We start from the raw sequence: 20,947 nt of genomic DNA, 5'->3' as shown, positions 1-20,947 counted from the left end.
AAGAGTAAGGACACCCTGGCTGTGGGGACGGTAGGAGCCGATTCATCTCTGGGTTCCTCCACCGCCATATGCCCATGAAGAGCGGTGATGTTGTGCTGGGGACTAGAGAGAGGAAGGGACTTTGCCCAGGGTGGGGACTTAGCAGTCTTGCAGGGTGGGAAGGAACTGCCCAGAAGTGGAGGATGACAAGTACCTCCAGCCCAGAAGACCCAGCTGCGGGCAGGGGGCCTGGGCAGGGGGACTTCTGGCAGGACCCTGAAGGCTGGGTAAGTTCTTCTAAGGATGGTCTGTGACCAGGGAGGGAATCCTGAAGAGGGACCCACATTCCCACCTATCTCAGTCCTTGCTGATGTTTCTACGCCCTCTGTGCCTCACAGACCAGTGGAGGAGAGTGCCCCTGACCCAGGAATATGAGGGTCGTTGATGCAATGGTGGAACTGGCATGGGGCAGGTCTGGGGAAGGCCAAGGACAAAGGAGGACATCGCAGAGAGGGAAGCTCATGAAGCAGGAAGGTTGAAGGGCAGATTCTGGGAGCTGCTAGAACAGGGGTGGTACTTAGAAAGCACAGGTGTGGCTGAACAGAGTCTGGGGGTGGGGGTGGGCACTGTGCCTAAAGGAAGGACAACTCAACACAGCTCCCAGCACAAAGCCCGGCTCAGACCGCCCACCCTGCTGGACTCCACACTTCATCCTCCGCCGGGCTCCAGCTGGCCAGCACAATTTCCACTCCTCTGTGTATTTTACTAGGGTCTTTCTGGAGACTATACCTTGGGCCAAAGGACTGATCTAAAAGGCAAGAATTCTCTACTGCAACCAGCGGAGAAAGCAGTGGGGACTGCGTGGGCCAGGTACAGGAATTCTGGGGCTTTAGCAGCAAGCCAGCTGCCCCCCATCCTAGAATGGGCTAGAGCTGTGGCCGTGTTAGGTCTCTCAGGTTCAGAACCTTCCGCAGGTACCTGAGGCCGTCCTAGGAGAATGAGCTCTCAGCCTAGTCCTTGAAGCCGCTGAAGAGCAAGGTGTTAATGAAACATTGCGTTTATCTGCACTGTGCTCCAGCAAGGCAGTGACGAGGTGGTGGGCACCCCTGAGCATGCTGGCAGGGAATCACTCCGAGGACCAAACTGGTTGGAGTTTACTAGGTGTACCAGTTAATAATGCGGATGTTTTTTCAATAGATGGAGTTACACATATGTTGATATATATGTGATTTGATATATATGCTATTTTGTTGTATTGACAACAGGCTTCAAAACTTCGTATGTCAAATTTTCTGAAGGTGCTAACATCATAGATATTTTTACGCTTAAAAATGTCAAATTTCATGCCCAAAAAAGAGCATTTGCGGGAAGTTTTAATCATTACTTTATTTTGAAGAAGAGTGCTGCTGAATACTTCGGGAAGCTTATGGTGAACATGCTCCATCTCAAGATACTTGTGAATGCTGGTTTAAACGCTTTAAAAGTGATGATTTTGATGTGAAAGACAAAGGCGTCTAGGTCAACCGAAAAAGTTTGAAGACCAACAATTACAAGCATTATTGGATGAAGATGCGTGTCAAACTCAAAAACAACTTGCAGAAAGATTAAACGTTGCTCAGCAAGCAATTTCCAATTGTTTACAAGCAATGGGAAAGATTTTAGAGGAAGGAAAATAGGTGCTACATCAACTGAACGAAAGACAAATGGAAAACCAAAAAGTCATCAGTAAAATGTTGCTTCAACGGCATGAAAGAAAGTCTTTTTTGCATCGAATTGTGACTGGCGATGAAAAGTGGATTTATTTTGAGAATCCCAAATGCACAAAACCATGGGTTGATCCAGGTCAACCATCAACATCGACTGCAAGGCTAACTCGCTTCGGAAAGAAGACAATGCTCTGCATTTGGTGGGATCAGGAAGGTGTGGTGTATTATGAGCTTCTAAAACTAGGCGAAATCGTTAATACTGATCGCTACTGACAACAAATAAGCAATGTGAACCACGCTTTGACCGTGAAATGACCAGAATGTTCCAGAAGACATGGCAAAGTAATTTTGCTTCATGATAACGCACCATCACACACTTCAAAACCATTTAAAGACATGTTAAAAGACCTTGCCTGGGAAGTATTAACCCATCCCCCGTATTCACCAGACCTTGCTCCTTCAGATTACCACTTGTTCCGATCGATGGCATATGTACTTTCTGAGCAGCACTTCAAAACTTACGAAGAAATGGAAAATTGGGTCTCTGAATGGTTTGCCTCAAAACAAGACAAGTTCTATTGGGACGGTATCCACAAATAACCTGAAAGATGGGGAAATGTGTAGCTAGCAATGGATGTTACTTTGAATAAAGCATTTTTGATGTTTCTCTTGAAATTATCTTGTTTTGATTACAAAATCCGCATTATTAACAGGTACACCTAGTATAACAAAGGAAAAGGGAACTCTGAGATGCCCTGTGGAGGATCACACAGCACAGATCCACACCTTCCAGAACCACCAGATGGATTCCGTTCAAAGGATTAAGTTAAACCACCCACTGCGGGACTGTGGGCTCCCTGAAGTCAGGGACCATGTTACTGTCACCCCTGTTTTCACAGGCATGGCACTGAGTAGGTACCAGTGATTGCTGAATGAGTGAGTGAGGTTCTTGGCTCTTTCTCCACCCCTGGGCCCTGGATATCGGCTGACCTGTCACACTCCATGCCCAGAAGTGATCATAGGCAACTGTACCCATTGCCATAACCTGAGACCTCTGGCCCTGACCTCCCTGCCATGCCCTGACCTGCCACTGTTCTTCAGTCCCCTTTCTAGCTTGTGCCCTGGGTGATCTCTGACCTCGATTCTCAGTCATGCCTACTCTCTTGGCTTCACGATTCCCACAGTTTAGGGTGTAAACGGTCTGCTATCAGACAAGAGAACAAAAGCTGGGCCTGCATCTCCTCTCTGGCCTCTGTGCACAGTTTTCAATCTGATCTGTTCACCCTTCTTTTGATAACAGTCTCCTGATTTCCTTTCCAGGAGCCACCCCTCCTTCACCTCTTAGGCATGTGTCTCAGGCAGGGCCTGCCCGTGGTACACAGAGACTTGGCTCAATGTTTGGTTCTGCGGTGGGTGTATGATCAAAGTTGGCTTAATGAGTGATTCCCATGCCTTGTGTGGAAGTCACCAGCAAATGACACTCACTTTCCTGCTGGTCTCACACCTGAGGGCATGTAGTCTGAGGCCACTGCAGTCACCTTGCCACCAGAAGGGAGAGCCTGCCTGAGAATGGCACCGGTAGAGGAGGCAAAGCCAAGAAATGTAGCAAAAAAACTGGGCCTGATTGACATGACTTGATACCTGGATCAAGCCATACATGAAGCCAACAATTTTTCTTCTGGGTTTTATGTCTCTGCAACCCAAAGTACCCTAACTGACAGATTCCAGGTATAGGTCCTGCTTGTGATCTTTGAGCTGGACTGGCTCCTGACACCCCAATACTAGATTTTAGAATCTGTGCTTCATCCTCTCTACCCACTGCCTCCACCAACTTGCCTCTCAGCAGTTACATATTTGGGGGCTATGTTTGCTTTCTCTCTGTGAATGGTCTGTGTGTGTCTGTGTGTGCTGGCACGTGTGTAATTTTTTGGCCACACCATTTGAAAGCAAGTTTCAGACTCCATGGTACTTCATCCCTAAAACACTTCAGTATGTACCTCCTAGGAATAAAGATAAATCCCTAACAACCATAATGTTAATACTTCTATCATATCATCTAACATCCTAGTCCATCTTCACATCTTCCAAGTTCCCCAAGAATGTCTTAAAAAATCCAAATTAAGTTCATTCTTTGCATTGGTTATGTAGCTTAGTCTCTTTTACAGCTAAAAGCCTTGCTTTATTTGATATAAGCGAGGGACGCCAGGCCTTTCCTCCCCGCAACTGCTCTCTTCCTGGCTCCCATCCTCCCTGGGTGCCCCATCCTGGGAGCATAGGGGTGCCCCAATCCTCCCTCCCCCTTCCCCCACCCCTCCTTTCCTGGGGTCTATATGTTTAGACCATAGGAGCTCATAAAAACACAATGTAAAATGAGAGAGGCTCTAAATTCCTATAATACAAAGATGTTCCCACTTGCAACATCTTTATTTGTGGAAAGAGATTTTGAAGTAGTTTTTGGCTACTAATGGAATATTCATTCTTCTTCCAATGAACAGAATTATAAGCATAGCAACTGAAATAAAACAAAAAAAAACCCTTGCTGGACACATAGCAAGTACCTCATCATCAGTCACTTATTAATCAAACTAAAAATCCACATCAATAATAAAATCCCAAGATGTTTACTGATTGCCAAGCCCTGCAGTGAACTTTCCAGAGGCTCATATTCTTACGGGAGATGACAAGCACTAAAGCAATAATTACAAGGCTGTGTGAGACGCAGAGTATGTGCCAAGTTCCGGGGCTCTGCAGAGACAGGGGCACCCAGCTCCTCCCTGAAGCCTCTGCCTGGCAAGGGTGCTGCCAGGGGACTGTCCTGTACCTCCGAGCTGGTGATGTGGCCCTGGCAGTTCCTTTGGACCATCTCTGAGCTCTAGTTTTGCGACCATAAAATGCCGGTAATGATCCCCTCCTCGAAGGGCTACAGCAGAGGGGACACATGTTTCCGGAGGAGAATGTATACTGTTGGGGCTATCTGAGTGCTTAGGTGATACATGGATGGACACTTAGGAAAAAATTTTATATGCCTTAGAAAAAACTTGGACTAGTATATCAACCCTATGATTTTACCAACGTCATCACTTACGAGGAAGCTAAAGTGTAGATGTTGGGTCTGAGTCTGTTTAAAGGAAAACAGCAAATAAAAAAGTAGTACAGATGGTAGGAGAGTGTGGCAAAATTTCTGAAGTGGAACCCAAAAGATTGTTCTTTGAGAAGAATGTCAAGCCCCTAAAATTCATGCCTGCCAGTAGCAGGTGCTCTTGAAACGCTGTCTGTTCCGGTCAACGGCCCATCAAACCAGGGGAAGGTCCGAAGGACAGCCTTGCTGGGGGCAAAGCTGGAAAGAGTTAAAAGAAAGGGTCTGCGTTTCCCGGCCCATCCCCCCAGCAGCTAATCTGTCAGCTAATGAAGAAGCAGTGGCGGCACAAGTGAGCTAGCAGGCAGTTCACTTACAGCAAACTGATTAGGAATGTTCAACCAACAGCAGACTGTGGACCTTTCCAGAGAAAATAAATAGAGTGTAGACTGTATGCAAATGTGTTTGTCACTTTGACAGCACGTCTCAATTAAGGCATCTCGCGGCTGCGGGTAGGCTCTGCGGCTGCAGCTGTAAGGGAGAGCCCGCTGCATGGCTGATACTCAGGGCTTGACCTTAATCCGCATGCATGCATTAAAAAAACCCCTGCCTTCCTGTACACTTGCATAATGCTGGCAGCCACGTGAGGGAGGTGACAAACGGGGAAAAAAGCCACTTTCATCCTCTCCAGTTTACAGACCTGTGAAGGCACAGACAGCTCTTATTTCAACAGAGTTTGGGGTGGCTTTTTTAATTGTTTGTCCCCCACCCGCACACACACACATACTCTTATTCTGCATTTAGCTGGGAATAACATTAAAGCATCTCTACTTCTTCCTGAAATGGAAAGAAGGTCTCTCTCCATTTCAAACAGGGCCTCCTTTTTTGTGTTTCGAAAATGGAATGTTTAACACCATGAAATCCCTCTCCCCCGCCCCCTCTTTCTCTGTAATGGGCTCCAAACTCCAGCAAGGGGCTCTTTTCATGGGAAGGTTCGTGTGTGCAGGAATGAGGACAAAGGAAGGCAGGAAGCTGGCTCTGGAATGCCACGCTGGCGACAACGGCCGCTTTCAGCAAACCGAGCCAGGGAACTGGGGCCTGAGCTGTGATGAGGCAGCTCTTCAGGGGTGCAAACATCAACGAAATTTGAAGAGAATTATTAAGCAAATGTGCTCTGCCCCATGGACACGTCTTTCTTATGCTATATTTAAATTTTTATAATATCCCTTTTAAGTGTAAAATCAGAAAAGGAGTGGCGAACCTCTCCAAGTTTAAGATATATGAATATATTATCTAAAAACATTGATTACAGAGGAAGATTCTTATGTTTTAACAAACTCACTCCTTACAATCATAACCCACAGCAACAATTAGTTCCCTTCATTTCTAAATAGCTCTATGCCAGGTACATAGTAGGCACTTGATAAATGTCTGTTAAAAACAAACATTTTAAATGTGTGCTTCTAGCTCCTTTATGTGATAAAACAGCAATCATATTTAAAATAAAATCATAAAGACTATTTAAATTATGCCTCATCTAATCAATGGCTAAAGAATCAGGTGATTTAAAATTAAATAACCTTGCAGATTCTTATTACAGTCATATCTTGTTAATGGAGCCATTTCTTAGAAACCAAAAAATTATGCCTTTTGCTAATCAAGAGTAGTAGAGGGTACATAATCTTTTTCAACCAAAAATATAAGCACCGATAAGATATGGATAAAACAAATTTCAGTTCCTATACAGAGTATAATGTTTTACTTAAGAGAGAGAAAAAAATCAAACAGTCAAATTTCCAAATGCTCACTCAGGTCGTTGAAATAGTTGGCTACAGAATCGGGCCCCTAGAACAGCAGTGCGGCGTTTACTGTGAGAAGGAGGACTCCCGATATTGATTTTCAGGAAGTACATTAATAAAGAACTCCTAATTGATTTTTTTTAAGACTTCGCTTGTTGCCTTTCATTTGAAGGTGCAAAGAAGGGCCTGGGATGCTAAAGTGTTCTAATGAGATGCTTAGCTGACAGAGGCACCTTAATAGGAGTGCCTAGGGGTGGGAGGCGGCAGCTGCATTTAATGACTTCATTCCAGAGTTCAGCGAATTTATGACCAGAGCCATGCTGTCTCCTCAAAGTTTTTGGAAATCTCCCTTCAAAACATGTTTGCCCCAAATAAACACTGGAGGATGTGCAAACTCCATGGGATTGTTTTACCAAAGAGAGCTGAAACGAAAAAGCGCCGGCTGTATGCGCCACAGCTTCTGCTAAAAAGCAAAGCAAAGCAAACCCAGACCAGTCAGAGGGCCAGGGTACATACCTGTCCGAAGTGGACTGTGATTGGCCTTCGGTCTTCTCGGAGCTTGGGGTCCTTGGCCTCCACCAGTGGGGACGGCACAGTCTTTGGTAGCTGCTCTTCCAAAGTGGGGGCACAGCCATTCTCGGTGATGTCCTGCAGGGAGAAGCCAGCCAGGAATTGGTGACAGGGTCTTGGCACCTGCCCTGAGCACAGGTGCTCCCTCCAACCTCAAGGCTCAGAGCCAGGCCACGGAACTCCCTCTGGGTCACTTAAAGCCCATCCTCCTGCTAGAGAGGAAGGAGCTGGAAGGCTAACTTGGCTGTTTGATTTTTAAGGGCTAGAGAAACCCAAACCATGGACATTAAATTACAAAGACAACATAGTAATTCACAATACTGCGGGGAGAAAACCTTTCATTCTACTACTGTACAGGGCTATTTTCATTCTTACATATTAACTTTGCCCTCATGCAGACATTTAAAAATCACTTGCAATCACAGCTCGTGCATAACTTCACATTCTATCTTTCCTCTTATATCATAAGCATCTCCATGGTGTTGCATAGTCATTATAAAGATAATTTTAATGGATGCATGATATTTCATTGGATGACCATACAGTAATTTAATAAACCATTCTACTACATCGAACATTTAGGTTCTTACTTTCCCTCTAAACACCACAGTGATAAACATTGCAGTTTTTCTTTCTTTTGGATTATTTAACATAAATCTTTAGGAATGACATTACTAGGTCAAAAGATAAAAACATTTTTAAGGCTTTTTATTCATTCTAACAATTTGCTTTCCAATTTACACCACTACCAGCAATGGCAGCGTTAAGAGTTTTACAGTCCTCGTTAGCCTTATCATTTTAAATATGTATCGCTAATTTAAGAGGTGAAAAAAACGAGACCTCATTGTTGTTTTAATTTGCATTACTTTGATTATTTGAGAGTGTGGACATTTCTTCCACATTTGTTTACCGGTGATGTTACTGTTTGTGAAAACGATGTGTTCATGCTCCCTCTTTCTTAGCCCTAATGTTTCTGGCAGAGAATGAAGAGATGGAAGTCTGAGTTAGGATTCTATGACTTGGAGAACATTTAGGTTGCCAAAGTAATGTTTTTAAATTAAATTTACATTTAATTTGTGCTTCTGATGAGTCAAGTCAAATTAAGGAAAGGAAAAGCCCAAATGTGAGGCTCCTTTGGCGGCCGCCGGAAGCTGACGACATACAGGGTTCTTGGGGATGTGGGGGTGGTGCCCATTTGTGCGCTGAGGACCACATGATTTATTCAAGTCATGACATTGCTCATCTTCAATGAAGCAAGGCAGAGAATAAACGTACAAACAAGATACATTTAAATCGTTATTTTTTGCCAAGTAAAAATAACTTGTAGAAATAATAAACACAATTTCCAATTCTTTTAATTACCAAAACAAATACACATTTTGGTTAACAAAACACACACCTTTAGCACTCATTAAAATTTGCATATAAGGACTTAACCATTGGTTGCTCTTAACTTCTTAGCCAGATAGAGAATGGGGCACATAGAGGAACGTGGTCCCTTACTGAATAATAATGCATTAAGGATGAAACATATGTAACATCTGTGAACTTCAGTCTCCTCATCTGTAAGATGGGGATATGGCAGCTAAGAGGAGTAAAGGGTAATGTAACATAAAAGTGCCTAGAGCATTAATAATGGACTGTATATGGTACTCAATAAGCTATAGGAATGTGTGTGTGTGTGTGTGTGTGTGTGTGTGTGTGTGTGTGTGTGTGTGTGAAGTCAACCCCACACATCCAGCTGCAGTCTCTATACTTCTTGGTAACAACACAGGGGATGAGTACCTCTTGGTTTGGCAGGCAGGGCTCACATCAAGGGGCCCACAAGTCTTAGCCTGGCTGAGGCTCAGTGATGACAGAGGTTGCCGACAGCCAATTAGAAATGGCTCCTTTGGAAAGGGGCTGCCCTAAGGTGCTCAGGTCAAGTGGAACAAAGAGGGGGAGAAAGTAACAAGTGCCAGAAAGTAACAAAGGGCAAAAGGGGGATTTTGGATCCAGTGGGGTTACCCAGAGGACAGACACAGAGGTTGAGTAAAGCCAAACAGTAAAAAAAATAAAAATAAAAAATCACTTTTTGTTTAGGAAAAAGTGTGTGTGAGCGATTGGCTGGAAAAAAAAAGAAAAAAAAGAAAAAGAAATAGAGCAGTTAGGTACCATGGTAAGAAAATACAGATGAAAACTATAAGATGATAGATAGCTATTTAAAAAATGTATGTGGTAGTTTTTGGGAAAATGTCTTAGTTTAAGCTTATTGGTAAAAACATTGTCTTCTGGTTTTGTTTTTCACCGCCTAGTAGCTGTCTGATCTTCCCAATTCACTCAATCTCTCTGCAACCTATTTCTTTATTTTTACAATGGGGAGACCACCTCCTGCTTGGGAAACTTCAAAGCTACTGGGACAATGGGCTAAATGAGATGAGATGTGAGGAAGCTTTAAAAAATGTTACAATACTGTGCAAATTGAAAGTTAAATCCTTATTCCTGCAAAACGGGAAGCACACCATCTAAAAAGGGCTGCCCTGTGGTGAGCGCCTCCTACTGGCGGGCACTTTTCCAATCCCTTGACCCTCACCATCACACTTAAGTTTCCACAACAACCAAGAGGTAATAGGAGGATCACGCTTTTATAAGTGAGGAAACAGGGCTCAGAGAGGGCAACTTCCTCAAGGCCACACAGCTAGAAAGAGGAAGAACCCAGAGCTATCTGATTTCTGGCATTTAAACCCTATCAACCTTAACAATAGCACATGACTATTTTATTCCTGAGTTCAGGAGGTGCTCAGCAAGTCATCAGCTGTGATCACCTTCTCAGAAACCCCTTTTCTTACACGACCCTGTGCTGCCATGCCTTATGATACCTGGGCACTTATTTACCTTATCCCGATAGACTGTGAATTCCTTGGGGTGTGGGTTCTCTGCCCCAGAGCCGGGAATACAGTACATGTTCTCTAATAAATCTTTGTAAAGTTGAGTTGCACATTTGGAAGGCAAATGTGTCCAATACACAAATGTGCTTGTGCATCAAAAAGTAGTGCAGCATATTAATTTTATTTAGAGGACCTGAAGGTGCAGAAGACTTCCTGCAAGTCCCAAGGCTTGCCCCACCAATTTATTAACGTTGGCACTATATCTTCGACCTGGGGAAGGACAACAGCTTCCTCCCTGGAGAGCAGAGTGTGGGAGGAGCCCTAGCCAAGAAAGAAATAGGGCCAGCTCACATCCCCTATTGCTAGCAGAGGGATCCAATAACAGCAAGTCTTGCTACCCAGGGTTAATAGTAGGGATCCAATAACAGCAAGTCTTGCTACCCAGGGTTAAAGACATTGTGGTCTAAGAGCTAACTGAGAAGCTGCCAGCAGAGGGGTTGGGAAAAAGGCAGTCTCAGATCCTTCTGATGGGAATACAATTTATATCAAAACCCTAAAAGAGGTGCATGTCCCTTGACCCATTAATTTAATTTCTAGATATTTATCCTGATGAAATAATTAAGAATTCCTGCAAGGTTTTATCTATGAAGATATTTGCCTAGTCGAAATTGGAACTAACTTAAGTATCTAACAATGAGATCGATTAAATAATGTATATATGTCCCTCAGACAAAATTTTATGTACCTATTTAAAACAATGACAAGTAGAAGAAACAGTTAGTGTCTGGGAAATGTTTAGCATATAATTAAGTGAAAATGCAGGTTAGAAAGTAAGATAATTTTCTTCTTGTTTGTCTGATTTGTTGAATTTTCTTCAATCAACATGTTTTCTGTTTATAAATGAAAAAAATACTGACCATCAAAATGTCATTTTAAAGAAGGAAAACCAAGAATCGGACAGGAGGGGCAAATCCTCCTTCCTGAAGGGTCACACAGAAGACAGTAGACAGAGCTGCAGATCAGAGGCCACCGCAGGGTGGCACCTCTCCCAGATGCAGGGTCAGCATTTGATTAAGCCCTTGGACAGAGTGCCCATGAGAAGGCAGGAAGCAGGAGCCTGGAGGAGGAAGGGGCTCTCTGTGGCCTTGGGTAGGAGCCCGGTGTGGGTTGGACATGGAGAAAGCTCAGGCTATGACTTCATGAGGCAGAGATGTGAGTAGAGCACTCCAAGCCTACAGGAGCTAGAAGCACAGCTAGTTAAGGAGTGGTGGATGGCAGCTGGAGCATTCCAAGAAACACCTGGCCAAGGAGGTGGGCGGTGTGAAAGGTGTGAACGGTATGAAAGGTTTTAACCAGGGGAGTGACTCGGTCATAGCTGTGTTCTAGAAAGACTGCTCTGGTGGCTGTGTGGATGACCAAAAGGGAGGTGATCCCATGCCAACCGTGTCCTCAGGGCATGTGCACCCGGGAGTGTGGGCGGACGAGCTGCTCCAGATGTGGGACATGAGCACTGGACAGGATGGAAACTCCAGTTAACTGAGTGGTTACTAAGTTATGCTATTAAAATCCCTTATCTCTTCTAATCCTTAGAACAATCCAGTAAAAATCTCTATTCCTCCTAGTTTATAGATGAGAGAAACTAGCTTCACAGAAGTGAGGTAAATTACTCAAGGTCACACAGTTAACATCTTATACAACCAGCATCTACAACCAGAATCTAGCTCGTCTGCCTCAGGAGCCCAAATATCAGGCCACAAGTTGGGGCTTTAAAGAACTCCGAGTGTGTGAGGTGGGGGCTTCCCATCTCTGACTCAGATTGCTGGTCTCCATTTTCGGATTTGGGGGGGTGCCCTTCTTTCCCAGTCTACTTCACACCACAGCAAATGCAAATTAAAATATGAATACTGATGTCAAAACAATAGCCAAAGCTGGAATTTCTGTGATGGAGGCGGCGACATAATGTGTCTGGAGACCAGGAGCTGACAGTTGTGTGTTAAGGTGTGAAAATGTCTGTCCTACAAGAATCTACCTGATCTCCCTGCACCTCCACCCCCCCTCCGCCCCCCTGCGTGCTTACTCACGCCCTTCAATACACTAGGGAACATTTGGCCAGTCTCAAGGCTTTGCCAACCCAATGGTGAGTCTGTTCCTTTTAATCAAAGAAACCAAATTAACAAGCTTGATGAATCTTTTGAAGATTTAGAAAGATCAAAGATTTAGAAACTTTAAAAGGGGCCGTGAAATGGACCCACTTGATGAAATCATTTTGATACTGAAGAAAAAAGATCATTATTCAGGGATTCCACAATAGGAAAAAAGAAAAAAAAATGGAGACCTTACTGCCCCTGCAGGTAAGGAGAAACAGGGCATTCTGATGCCAGCCTGCAGGGTGCTGTGACTGGATGCAATCTGATGACAATCACGAGCCCCACCAGGTGGCCTTCTTATCCAGGTCGGGAAGGATGCTGGGGTGTGGGGTGTGGGAAGTGTTCTATTCTCCCTTTAGGAAGCAATGCCTGGGTAGCATCTTTGCCATTTCTCTTCTTCCTAATTTTGAGCAAGTCAGACTTCAAAGGAGCCAAGCTGTAGAAGAACTTGACTACCTTGCTCCATTTATCCAGAGAAATATGTTATCCATCCTTCTTTTTTTGTTGTTGGGCGGAAGCAGAGCAGGTGTGAATAAAGCCACGCTACAGTATCTATGACAATTATTTGCCAGTGGTCACACGGATACCCTGAAAGCTCCTGCTTCAGATGCTTTGAAAATCGACAGCACAAATGAACAAGGGATGGAGAAGGGGCCCTGCTCAGTCATATTAGAGATGGACCCTTCACATACCATGGTGACCTCTCCGCAGGTCAGCCCCACATTTTCTATTTGCAATTCAAACCCAAGGCGAGAGCACAGAGGGCAAGACTGGGTTCTTGATTATATCTGCGAGGTCACCATTGCTATGCAGCTAGAGGAGGCCAGGTGGCAATCCAGTCCATTTGAAAATTGGATCTTTGTTGGGAACTGCCTCAATTTCATAGCGGAAACCAAACTTGATGTGTCTGCATTAGACGTGTGTGAGAGCCACATAAATATGTTGCCATTTCAGGGTGGGGGGACGAGGGAAGGGAACAAGAAATATTTCCTACAGCAGTGAGGGGGTCAGAGGGAGCCAAATCCGACATTAGCTCAAGAAAGGAAGCTGAGAGCTCCGCAGAAGACCAGGTCCTGTCTGCACTGAACAATGCTAGTTTCAATGACAAAAGAGCTCCTCCAAGCACCACGGCAAAGTATCAGGTCTGGAGAGAGCTGTAAGACGGAAGGGGGAAAGTGAAAATTGAAAAGGGTGCACTAATGGATCTGTCAACAGTCCGATGGTGACAACCACGTTTCTATAAAATGCCTTCACCATCTGTGTCACCTGAAATGTACTGACACTCTACAGAGCACTACCTCCTGAAGCTATTCTTGAAAAGGCTGGCAGGGGGAAGAGGAGAAGGAGGAGAAAGTCTGCTTCAGATATCACCAAGGAAAGAAAGGACAGGGAGGTGGCAGGGAAGGAGAGCGATCTAGATTGTTTAAGTGAACCTTTAAACAACAGCATCAAAACCCGAGCTTAACTAGTTATTTGCAGAAATGCTATGTATCATGAGAAGGGGGTTTCCTTAATGCTCACAGGTACATGGGGGGAAGCAATGGCCTGTGGGGTGCAGATCTGACCAGCGAGGCCCATCTGTCCTCTGCCTGAGGAGGGACCCCTTCCTTTGCTTACTTTCGGTAATATTCTAACAGCAGCCGGGGCCTGGGCTTTAGTCATTAGGAGGGGAATCTGGTGCGAGTTCCCCCCTCCCTGCCTCTCCATTTCATACTTGCAACCCAACTCAGTTACATGCAGCGGGGACAGGAGATAAAAAGATATATTCAGGTACTTAAGTAACATCCGAGTAAAGAATTTGACCTGCCAGTCTTGGGCAGGGTACACCAGACCACGGTTAAGGTCTACCTGGATTTTCATGACAGGATTTTTATTTCTGGACTTGAATCTTAGCTGCTAAAAATTCACTCTCAGCTGAAACTAAGAATTTAAAATGCTTAGAGCAAATTACTTTGCAATTAAAAGAAAGGAATCAATTCCTTTGACCATTTCAAGTTAATGAGAGGTCCTTTCTGACTTCGTAAATTAAAACTGCTTTTATTTTTAAAAAACTGCTGAGCTAGACAAAGGCCCTTATTAGAGTGGCACATTTGGGGTGTGTAAGATAATGAAGGGAGTGATCCCAAACATCTTTTGGCAAACAAAACAATTGTTTCAGGAAGGCAGTACGAAATACTGTGGTGGTAAGAGCAGAGATGCTGGATGTGATGGATCTGGAATCTAACCCTGGCTCAGCCAGGCTCAAACAGTGTGACCCATGGGCAGATGACTTCACCTTTGAGCTGTGGTCCCCTTACACCCGAAATAGGAATAAAACCCCAGGTGGTTCTAAGGATTCGCTATGAAAGCTCCTGGCCTGGCCCATCATTCGTGCTTAATGAAGATGGCGGCAATGACAATGACGACGACATTCATAATAATGGGAAAACGCCCTCTGTGTTACACTCACCTCCCTGTACAATCTAGAGAATCAAGTGGAAGGACTCTTAATCAGGATATAGCTTGCATGATTTTGTACAATTTTACTGATAGTCCAAAAAGACCATCAGAGCCCCACCCGGTCCCCCCTCCCCTCCCCCAAAAGTCTCAAACACAAACTGCTGGGCTCCTCTGGGTAAAACCACCACTGTGGGGAGAGCCCACAGCATCCTCCTCAAACCCACCCTCTGTGCCCTGTGTCTGCACGGTGGCCACGTGCATGCCAGAACCACGGCATCATTTCTCTGAAGATGCTTCTGGGTTTGGGTTATAGCCGGTCCCAGGTCAGTTGTAGGAGGGAGTGGTGCCGAGATGCGGAGACCGAGCCAATTTCTACAGACCTGGGTGGGCCCCGAGCCCGGTGGGGTGAGGAAGGGAGAGTCTGACAATGGTAACTCGGAACTTGCTTGCCTTTGTGGGTTTAAGCCAGAGTCTTAATGATATTTGAAGACAGTTTTTGTCTGTGAATATTTATAACAGTGTGAGAACTCCCAGACAGCTGGTAATGCATTTTGAAGTGTGCTAACAACACCGTATCAAACAGCCTCTATTGATCACATCATACTTTTTTGTGGCCACGCGTTTCATACACGGTGCTTATACATTTTGAATAAGAACTTCAAGTACCTTTTGCTTCAAGCGGTTTTTCACCTCTTTTATTCCCATTTTTGCATGATCTTTTGCCTGCATGAAAAATTAATTTAAGTTAAGATTCCCTTTCTGTTCCCAGCAGGGACTATGCTTGATTTCAGTCCGTTGTGAATCACCTTCTCTGATTACTAGAAAAAAAAGGAAAAATGGGATCATCAAGTTGAAAACATAATGGCTATGAAAACAAATAAAAGGTTAAAAAAAAGCCTTTAAAGAGGCTACAGAGATTTTATTTTTTGCATTTTGATGGCACCGATATTTCCCCCCCTTTCTGCTCTCTATAATTATGTATTTCAGCGGCCTGGTGACAGCGACCAGTAAGAGTTGAGCAGCAGTGTTTCTGGCTGAAAGATTCAGAGTCGATTCCATTTCACCAGGGCAGAGCCTCGGGACCAGCTTTCTGGCCAGGCTGAATGGCCCGAGCGGATGCATGACTGGGCCAGAGCCATTTCTTACATCTCATTTCGGCAGACACCCTGGCTTTTATTTTCTGTCACTTTAGACCTGTGTGGTTCTGTTGGCAGCCACCTCTCCATTAAAATAACTACAATGTAAGCACAGAAAGGACTAACAAAATTAAAAATGGACATAATAGAAAACCACCCTAGTTAAGTAGCTCAGAGTCAAATCAGAAGAAAGGGAAATCACGAGAAACAAATACTTGAGGCTTGTAAAAGCTGTAGCATCGGGAACGGACGTGTTCTACTTCCACGCTGCTGTGTGCACGAGTTTCACAAACAGTGCATTTCCTTTAGGATAGTGATGAGAGATGATGAAGAATTTGGGACAAAAATTAGGGGTGTCTCCCACCCACCGTGAATACTCTTCAGTAACCTGCAAAGGAGCCGCTTTATTTTGATATAATAATGGGGACACACAGGAAAGGTTTGCTAGAACATTCGAGAGACCATGCCTCCAGGTCTCAGGGACGCTGGCATGGAGCAGCCAGAATTTTAGACACCCAGACTACATTTTAAAAGCTAAAACCAGGAGCCTTCCATTTCTCTCTTGTGGCAACTGTAGGCATAACACTTTAAATTAAAATTGCACTTGCCTGGCTATGGCCAGTTTGGCTCAGCAGTTAGAGCGTTAGCCCATAGACCGAAGGATGATAGGTTCAATTCCTGGTCAAAGGCACATACTTTGGTTGCAAGTTCAATCCCTGGCCCTGCTCGGGGTGCATGCAGGAGGCAACCAATTGATGTTTCTCTCTCTCTCTCTCTCAAAAAAAAATCAATAGAAAAAATATCCTCTGGTGAGGATTGAAAAAAAGAAGTCACTCGTGGCCTGGTCATAAAATATCAACATTAAATTATACTAAAAGCACTGAGAGCTTCAGGAAAGCACAGCAGCGAGTCACCTCTGTAGATAGGACCAGGTGAGTTTAAGAGCTGCATCATGCTGCCCAGCCGACATGGCTCAGTGGTTGAGCATTGACCTATGAACCAGGAGGTCACAGTTTGATTACTGGTCAGGGCACGTGCTTGGGTTGTGGGCTCAATTCCCAGAGTGGGGCATGCAGGAGGAAGCCGATCAGTGATTCTCTCTCAACATTGATATTTCTATCTCTCTCTTCCTATCCCTTCCTCTCTGATATCTATCTATCTATCTATCTATCTATCTATCTATCTATCTATCTATCTATCATCTCAGAGATATATATGTGAATTGCATCATGCTAAGGAGCAGATCTGTTTGGGTCCTGAGACCAAGACCAGTACTTACAAACTTATAGACAGTCTTCATGGCTGGGTTTGCTTTCGTTTTCACAGTATTCAGAATTGCTCCACTTCCTTTCTATAATAAAAATGTCAATTAGTAATTTGGACTGAAGATGTAGTAGGCCAACACCAACAAAAACCTCTTCTCTTTAATCAAGTTAAGCAACACTTCAAGAGTGTGTAATTTAATTAGAGAAATAGGCTTGGATGGTAACTGGTCCCAGGCAATTAGTTATGGCCATGGCAGAATCACTATGGGTGCTGGGGGTGGGGCTGGGCGATGGGGGTAGTGATAATGAGCTGAGGGGGACTCTAGGCTCAGTACTTGGCTTGGCACCTGCCCTCTGGCTGGAAGGAAAGCTCATCATAGGCTTTCTGAGGTAAGGGCTTCCCCCCAGTAATCTACGGCTTCGAGATAGTCTAGTTACCAGGACAGCACTGAGGTGATTTTCATAACAATGGACTCTATGGCTAACACCAAGATGGGGCAGAAAACTGGGGCCTGATTAGCCAGCACTCTCTGGCTACTCTGGAAATATGCCACCCTCAGCCATGCACCTTCCTTTGTTCACCCTGTGTTGCTTTTTAATCACTTTGGTATGCTGCCTTCCTTAACATCTATAGCTTGAGAAAGGGAAAGACTGAAGAGCCATAAATATTAATCATGGCTACTAATGGCTTTAGTAGAAATCCAGCATACTGATTTCTTGGCTGAGTTTCTTTAGGAGAGCAGGGAAGGAAGAGGAGGAAACCGAGAAGGAGGAGGGGGAGGGAAGGCTTTCCCAGCACAGGACGGGGACAATGAATGGGTATGAAGCGCATAGGCCCAGGCACTGTGAGGGCTCACCGAGGGGATTCCCTGTGGCAATCCACAGGGAATTGAGGGTACTGAGCACCAGAGGGCTGGTCTCTGCCTTCAGAGATCTCCAGTCCAGGGAGTACACCAGGGTAAGCAACTTCAACCTGAGGTGGTGAGAGCTGTGCTGACTGTGTGCACAGCAGGGTGGAGGAAGCTCATCGTTTGCAAGGTCAGAGAAGGTTTTAGAGAATGAAACACTTGGCCTGGTCCGTGAAGGATGAGCAGGAGTTCATGTGGGGATAGGAAGGGTAAGACATCCTAGGGGTAGGAAACAGCACAAGCACAAGGGCAGAAGTGGACAGGCCAGGGTGTCTGTGAGTGACACGTGCTCCATGTATCATGGGAGGGATGGCGAGTAGGGGCCAGATGGGGTCAGCTTTCGAAGGCCAGGATCAGGAGTCTACACTCTAGAGGATTTTTAATAAAATGCATCAAATAATCAGATTGGTGGTGGTTCAGAAAGATAATTCCAACAGACTCGAATAGAGGGAGAGACTGGACCCAGTGAATATATGAAAGAATAAGATATAGTAATGTAGTTAGTGGGGTCAACTTTTAGCACAATTTTTGGGGACTGTCCATATTAAAAATTTTGAGCTTTGATTAAAAACATTACAGTTTGACCTAGAAAGCATTCTATGTTGCAGGACAATATGAAAATTTCACCTACTCATTTATTCCATACTGCTTTCCAAAATTACTCAGTATTCAGTTTCAATGGTCCTTTGGAATAGTAAAACTCTCTTTATCAATCCATCAACAAGTCCTTATTGCTCATCTATGATTTGCCAAGTGCCATGTTTGGCCATCCCAGAAGAACAAAGGAAGTCTTTCACTGAGGAACTGCTTACTCTCGGCCAACTGCAGCCACTTCCAAAGGACCCGCCTTGGCAGCAGCACACTTGGCCCACAAGCAGGGAGAACACTTATCACATTATGTTGGAGCTGCCTGTTTACGTGCCTGCCTCCTGAACAAGAGGGGAGCTTCCCCGAGCAGGGCCTGTGTCTGCTCTCCACTGTATCCTCGTCCCCTGCGTGGTGCCTGGCACACAGGCCTGCAGTCCACACTCACTGATAAAGCCACGTAAGAGAAAGGCAAAACTTTGAATTCGTCAGTGGCTTCTGAAGCCCTAAGCTCCTGGCTTCTAACGCAATGAGACACTGTTCACAGGTCCGTGAGGGATGAAAAGGTCTCTCAGTGATGGGTTCTCCCCCTGCCCAGGAGCCTTGGCTCTGAAACACACTGCAGAGCAGCAAGAGGCATGTAGTTTTGGTTCCCCCATGACCATTTCCCACTTGTACTGGCCCTGGAAGGAGACACCCAGAAATGCTCTAAGATGACGACATCCACTTGACACGCCTTGGCCGGCGTCCTGGGCTGAAGGCTTCTCCTGGCTCTCCTCACCAGGATGACTTTGGACAGTCTCATCCTGCCAGCTCCACCTGGCTTTACAAACAAAAGCTTCTACAGCTGACAGAAGGGAGTGCCCCAGGCCGAATGACAGCCTCCTGGGTGGCGGGGAAGAGCAGGGCTGCCAGGAGGCTAAGGAGGGCCCAGGTGGCTGGCAGGGGCGCACACTTACCCTGACCGTGGAGAGCCACTGGTGGTACAGTCTGTCGCTGCCTGCGGAAAGAGGAGTCAGAGAGCTGTCATTTAAGGCGGTGATGTGCGCTCAGGAGTTTCCCCAATTGCTTTCACCATGCAGGCCTGGGAAAGTTCAAAATATGGACAACATGGAGGCTCCCAGGCCCCACTCCCTGAAGGAAGCAGTGGCTAGTTGCTGCCACAGGTTTTCTTTCTGAGAGATCTGATCGCATTAGTGCCCCGAGTACAAACCAGTCTTCCCCACCGCCTTCTGGAGAGAGGGCAGACCCCAGACCCATTGCCTCATTTCAGCCCCGCCCACGCTCTGCCGCTCCATCCAGTGCTGCCTTTCTATAGGACCTTGTGCTCCAACCTCGAGGAACGACTGGGGGCTCCCTGACTGTGCACCCTCGGTTACTCTGGCCACTGTTCCCTCCTCTCCGGCTCAGTGCACTCAGCCACCAGCTCAGATGTTATTTCCATTACAAGCTTCCTTCATGTGGATGGGGACCCTCCTTCCGAAGTCATTTTCTCTGAAGCCCTGTGAGCCACCCCAGGGCAAGCACACTGCTGGACACGCACTGGCACTCCACGCACTGGCATCATGTAGGGAAAGGAAAAGGAGGTGTTGTTGGGGAACTTGTTCATTTTATCTGGTGGGATAAGGACGTCTCATCAGCAAACAGGTTTTCTAGACGCTCTGAATGGCTTGACTTACTTTAACAACATAGAAAGCCCATCTTCTCCTCAGAACAAACATTCAACTGTGAGAGCTCTCTCTTTACACAGTGAGATTTCAGAGCCCCATTCTAATTGTACAAAACCCTGCTTCTACTGCTTCTCCTGCACGGATTTAGTTTGCATTTGTCTTTAGTTATGTGTCTCTTTCTCCTACCAGTCTAAAACCCCCGAGGGCAGAACTGGGTCCATCCCTCCTCCACAGGTCTCTGGACAGAGGCTTTGCACCGGTCCATGACGACCGTGGGACTCCCACTCTGGCTTCAATGATGATGCTCCCCAAGCAGCCAGCCTGTGAAAGGGGTTCTTGCAGGTGACATTTCGCCTGACTCTGAGTTTAGGATGGCCAGCTGGATGATCAGCATAGTCCAGACCAGACACATGCTCAGCAATAAGAGGCCAGCAGCACGATTATTATTATTTTGCTTTTAGTTTCTACTCTGCTGCCAAAGACTGAGGCTTGGGACTTGGAAAACATGCCAGACGGGGTTTCAGGAGGCAGGGTCAGCCACTAACACCTCTTGGGGCCTGGCCACTGGGCGTTAGATGCCCCCTCTGAAACATGAGAGGATGAGCCCTCCAGTTCTAAAGGTATGCAGAGACCAGGCACTGCGATGATTTTCACTTTAAAGAAACATTGGCTGAGCAGGTCCTGTGCCCTGGTCTGTCCCGGGGGACTGCACAAAGCTGTCCTCGTGGACTCTGATTTAGTTGTAACAGGAGTCCTGTGAGGCAGGCACTGTCACTCTCAGCGCAGAGATGGAAACATTC

The 20,947-nt window shown here is 45.6% G+C and overlaps 1 protein-coding gene across 14 annotated transcripts in view; it reads right to left on the bottom strand.

Moving 5' to 3' along the window:
* DENND1A (DENN domain containing 1A) overlaps window positions 1–20,947 on the bottom strand; it is a 470,320-nt gene that overhangs the window by 40,258 nt on the left and 409,115 nt on the right. For all 14 annotated transcript variants that reach the window (XM_079791022.1, XM_079791014.1, XM_079791024.1 and 11 more), the window contains 4 exons: window positions 19,437–19,477; window positions 16,999–17,070; window positions 15,250–15,306; window positions 7,077–7,208 (listed from right to left, as the gene is read on the bottom strand). In XM_079791022.1, coding sequence (XP_079647148.1) covers window positions 7,077–7,208; window positions 15,250–15,306; window positions 16,999–17,070; window positions 19,437–19,477 — 302 coding nt within the window. The remainder of the gene's footprint in view (window positions 1–7,076; window positions 7,209–15,249; window positions 15,307–16,998; window positions 17,071–19,436; window positions 19,478–20,947) is intronic.

This window comes from Cnephaeus nilssonii (assembly GCF_951640355.1).
Source record: "Cnephaeus nilssonii genome assembly, chromosome: 14".
In the NCBI taxonomy this organism is placed as follows: Eukaryota; Metazoa; Chordata; class Mammalia; order Chiroptera; family Vespertilionidae; genus Cnephaeus; species Cnephaeus nilssonii.
Note: the sequence above shows the minus strand (reverse complement) of the source record. Positions and strands in the feature narration are given on the sequence as shown.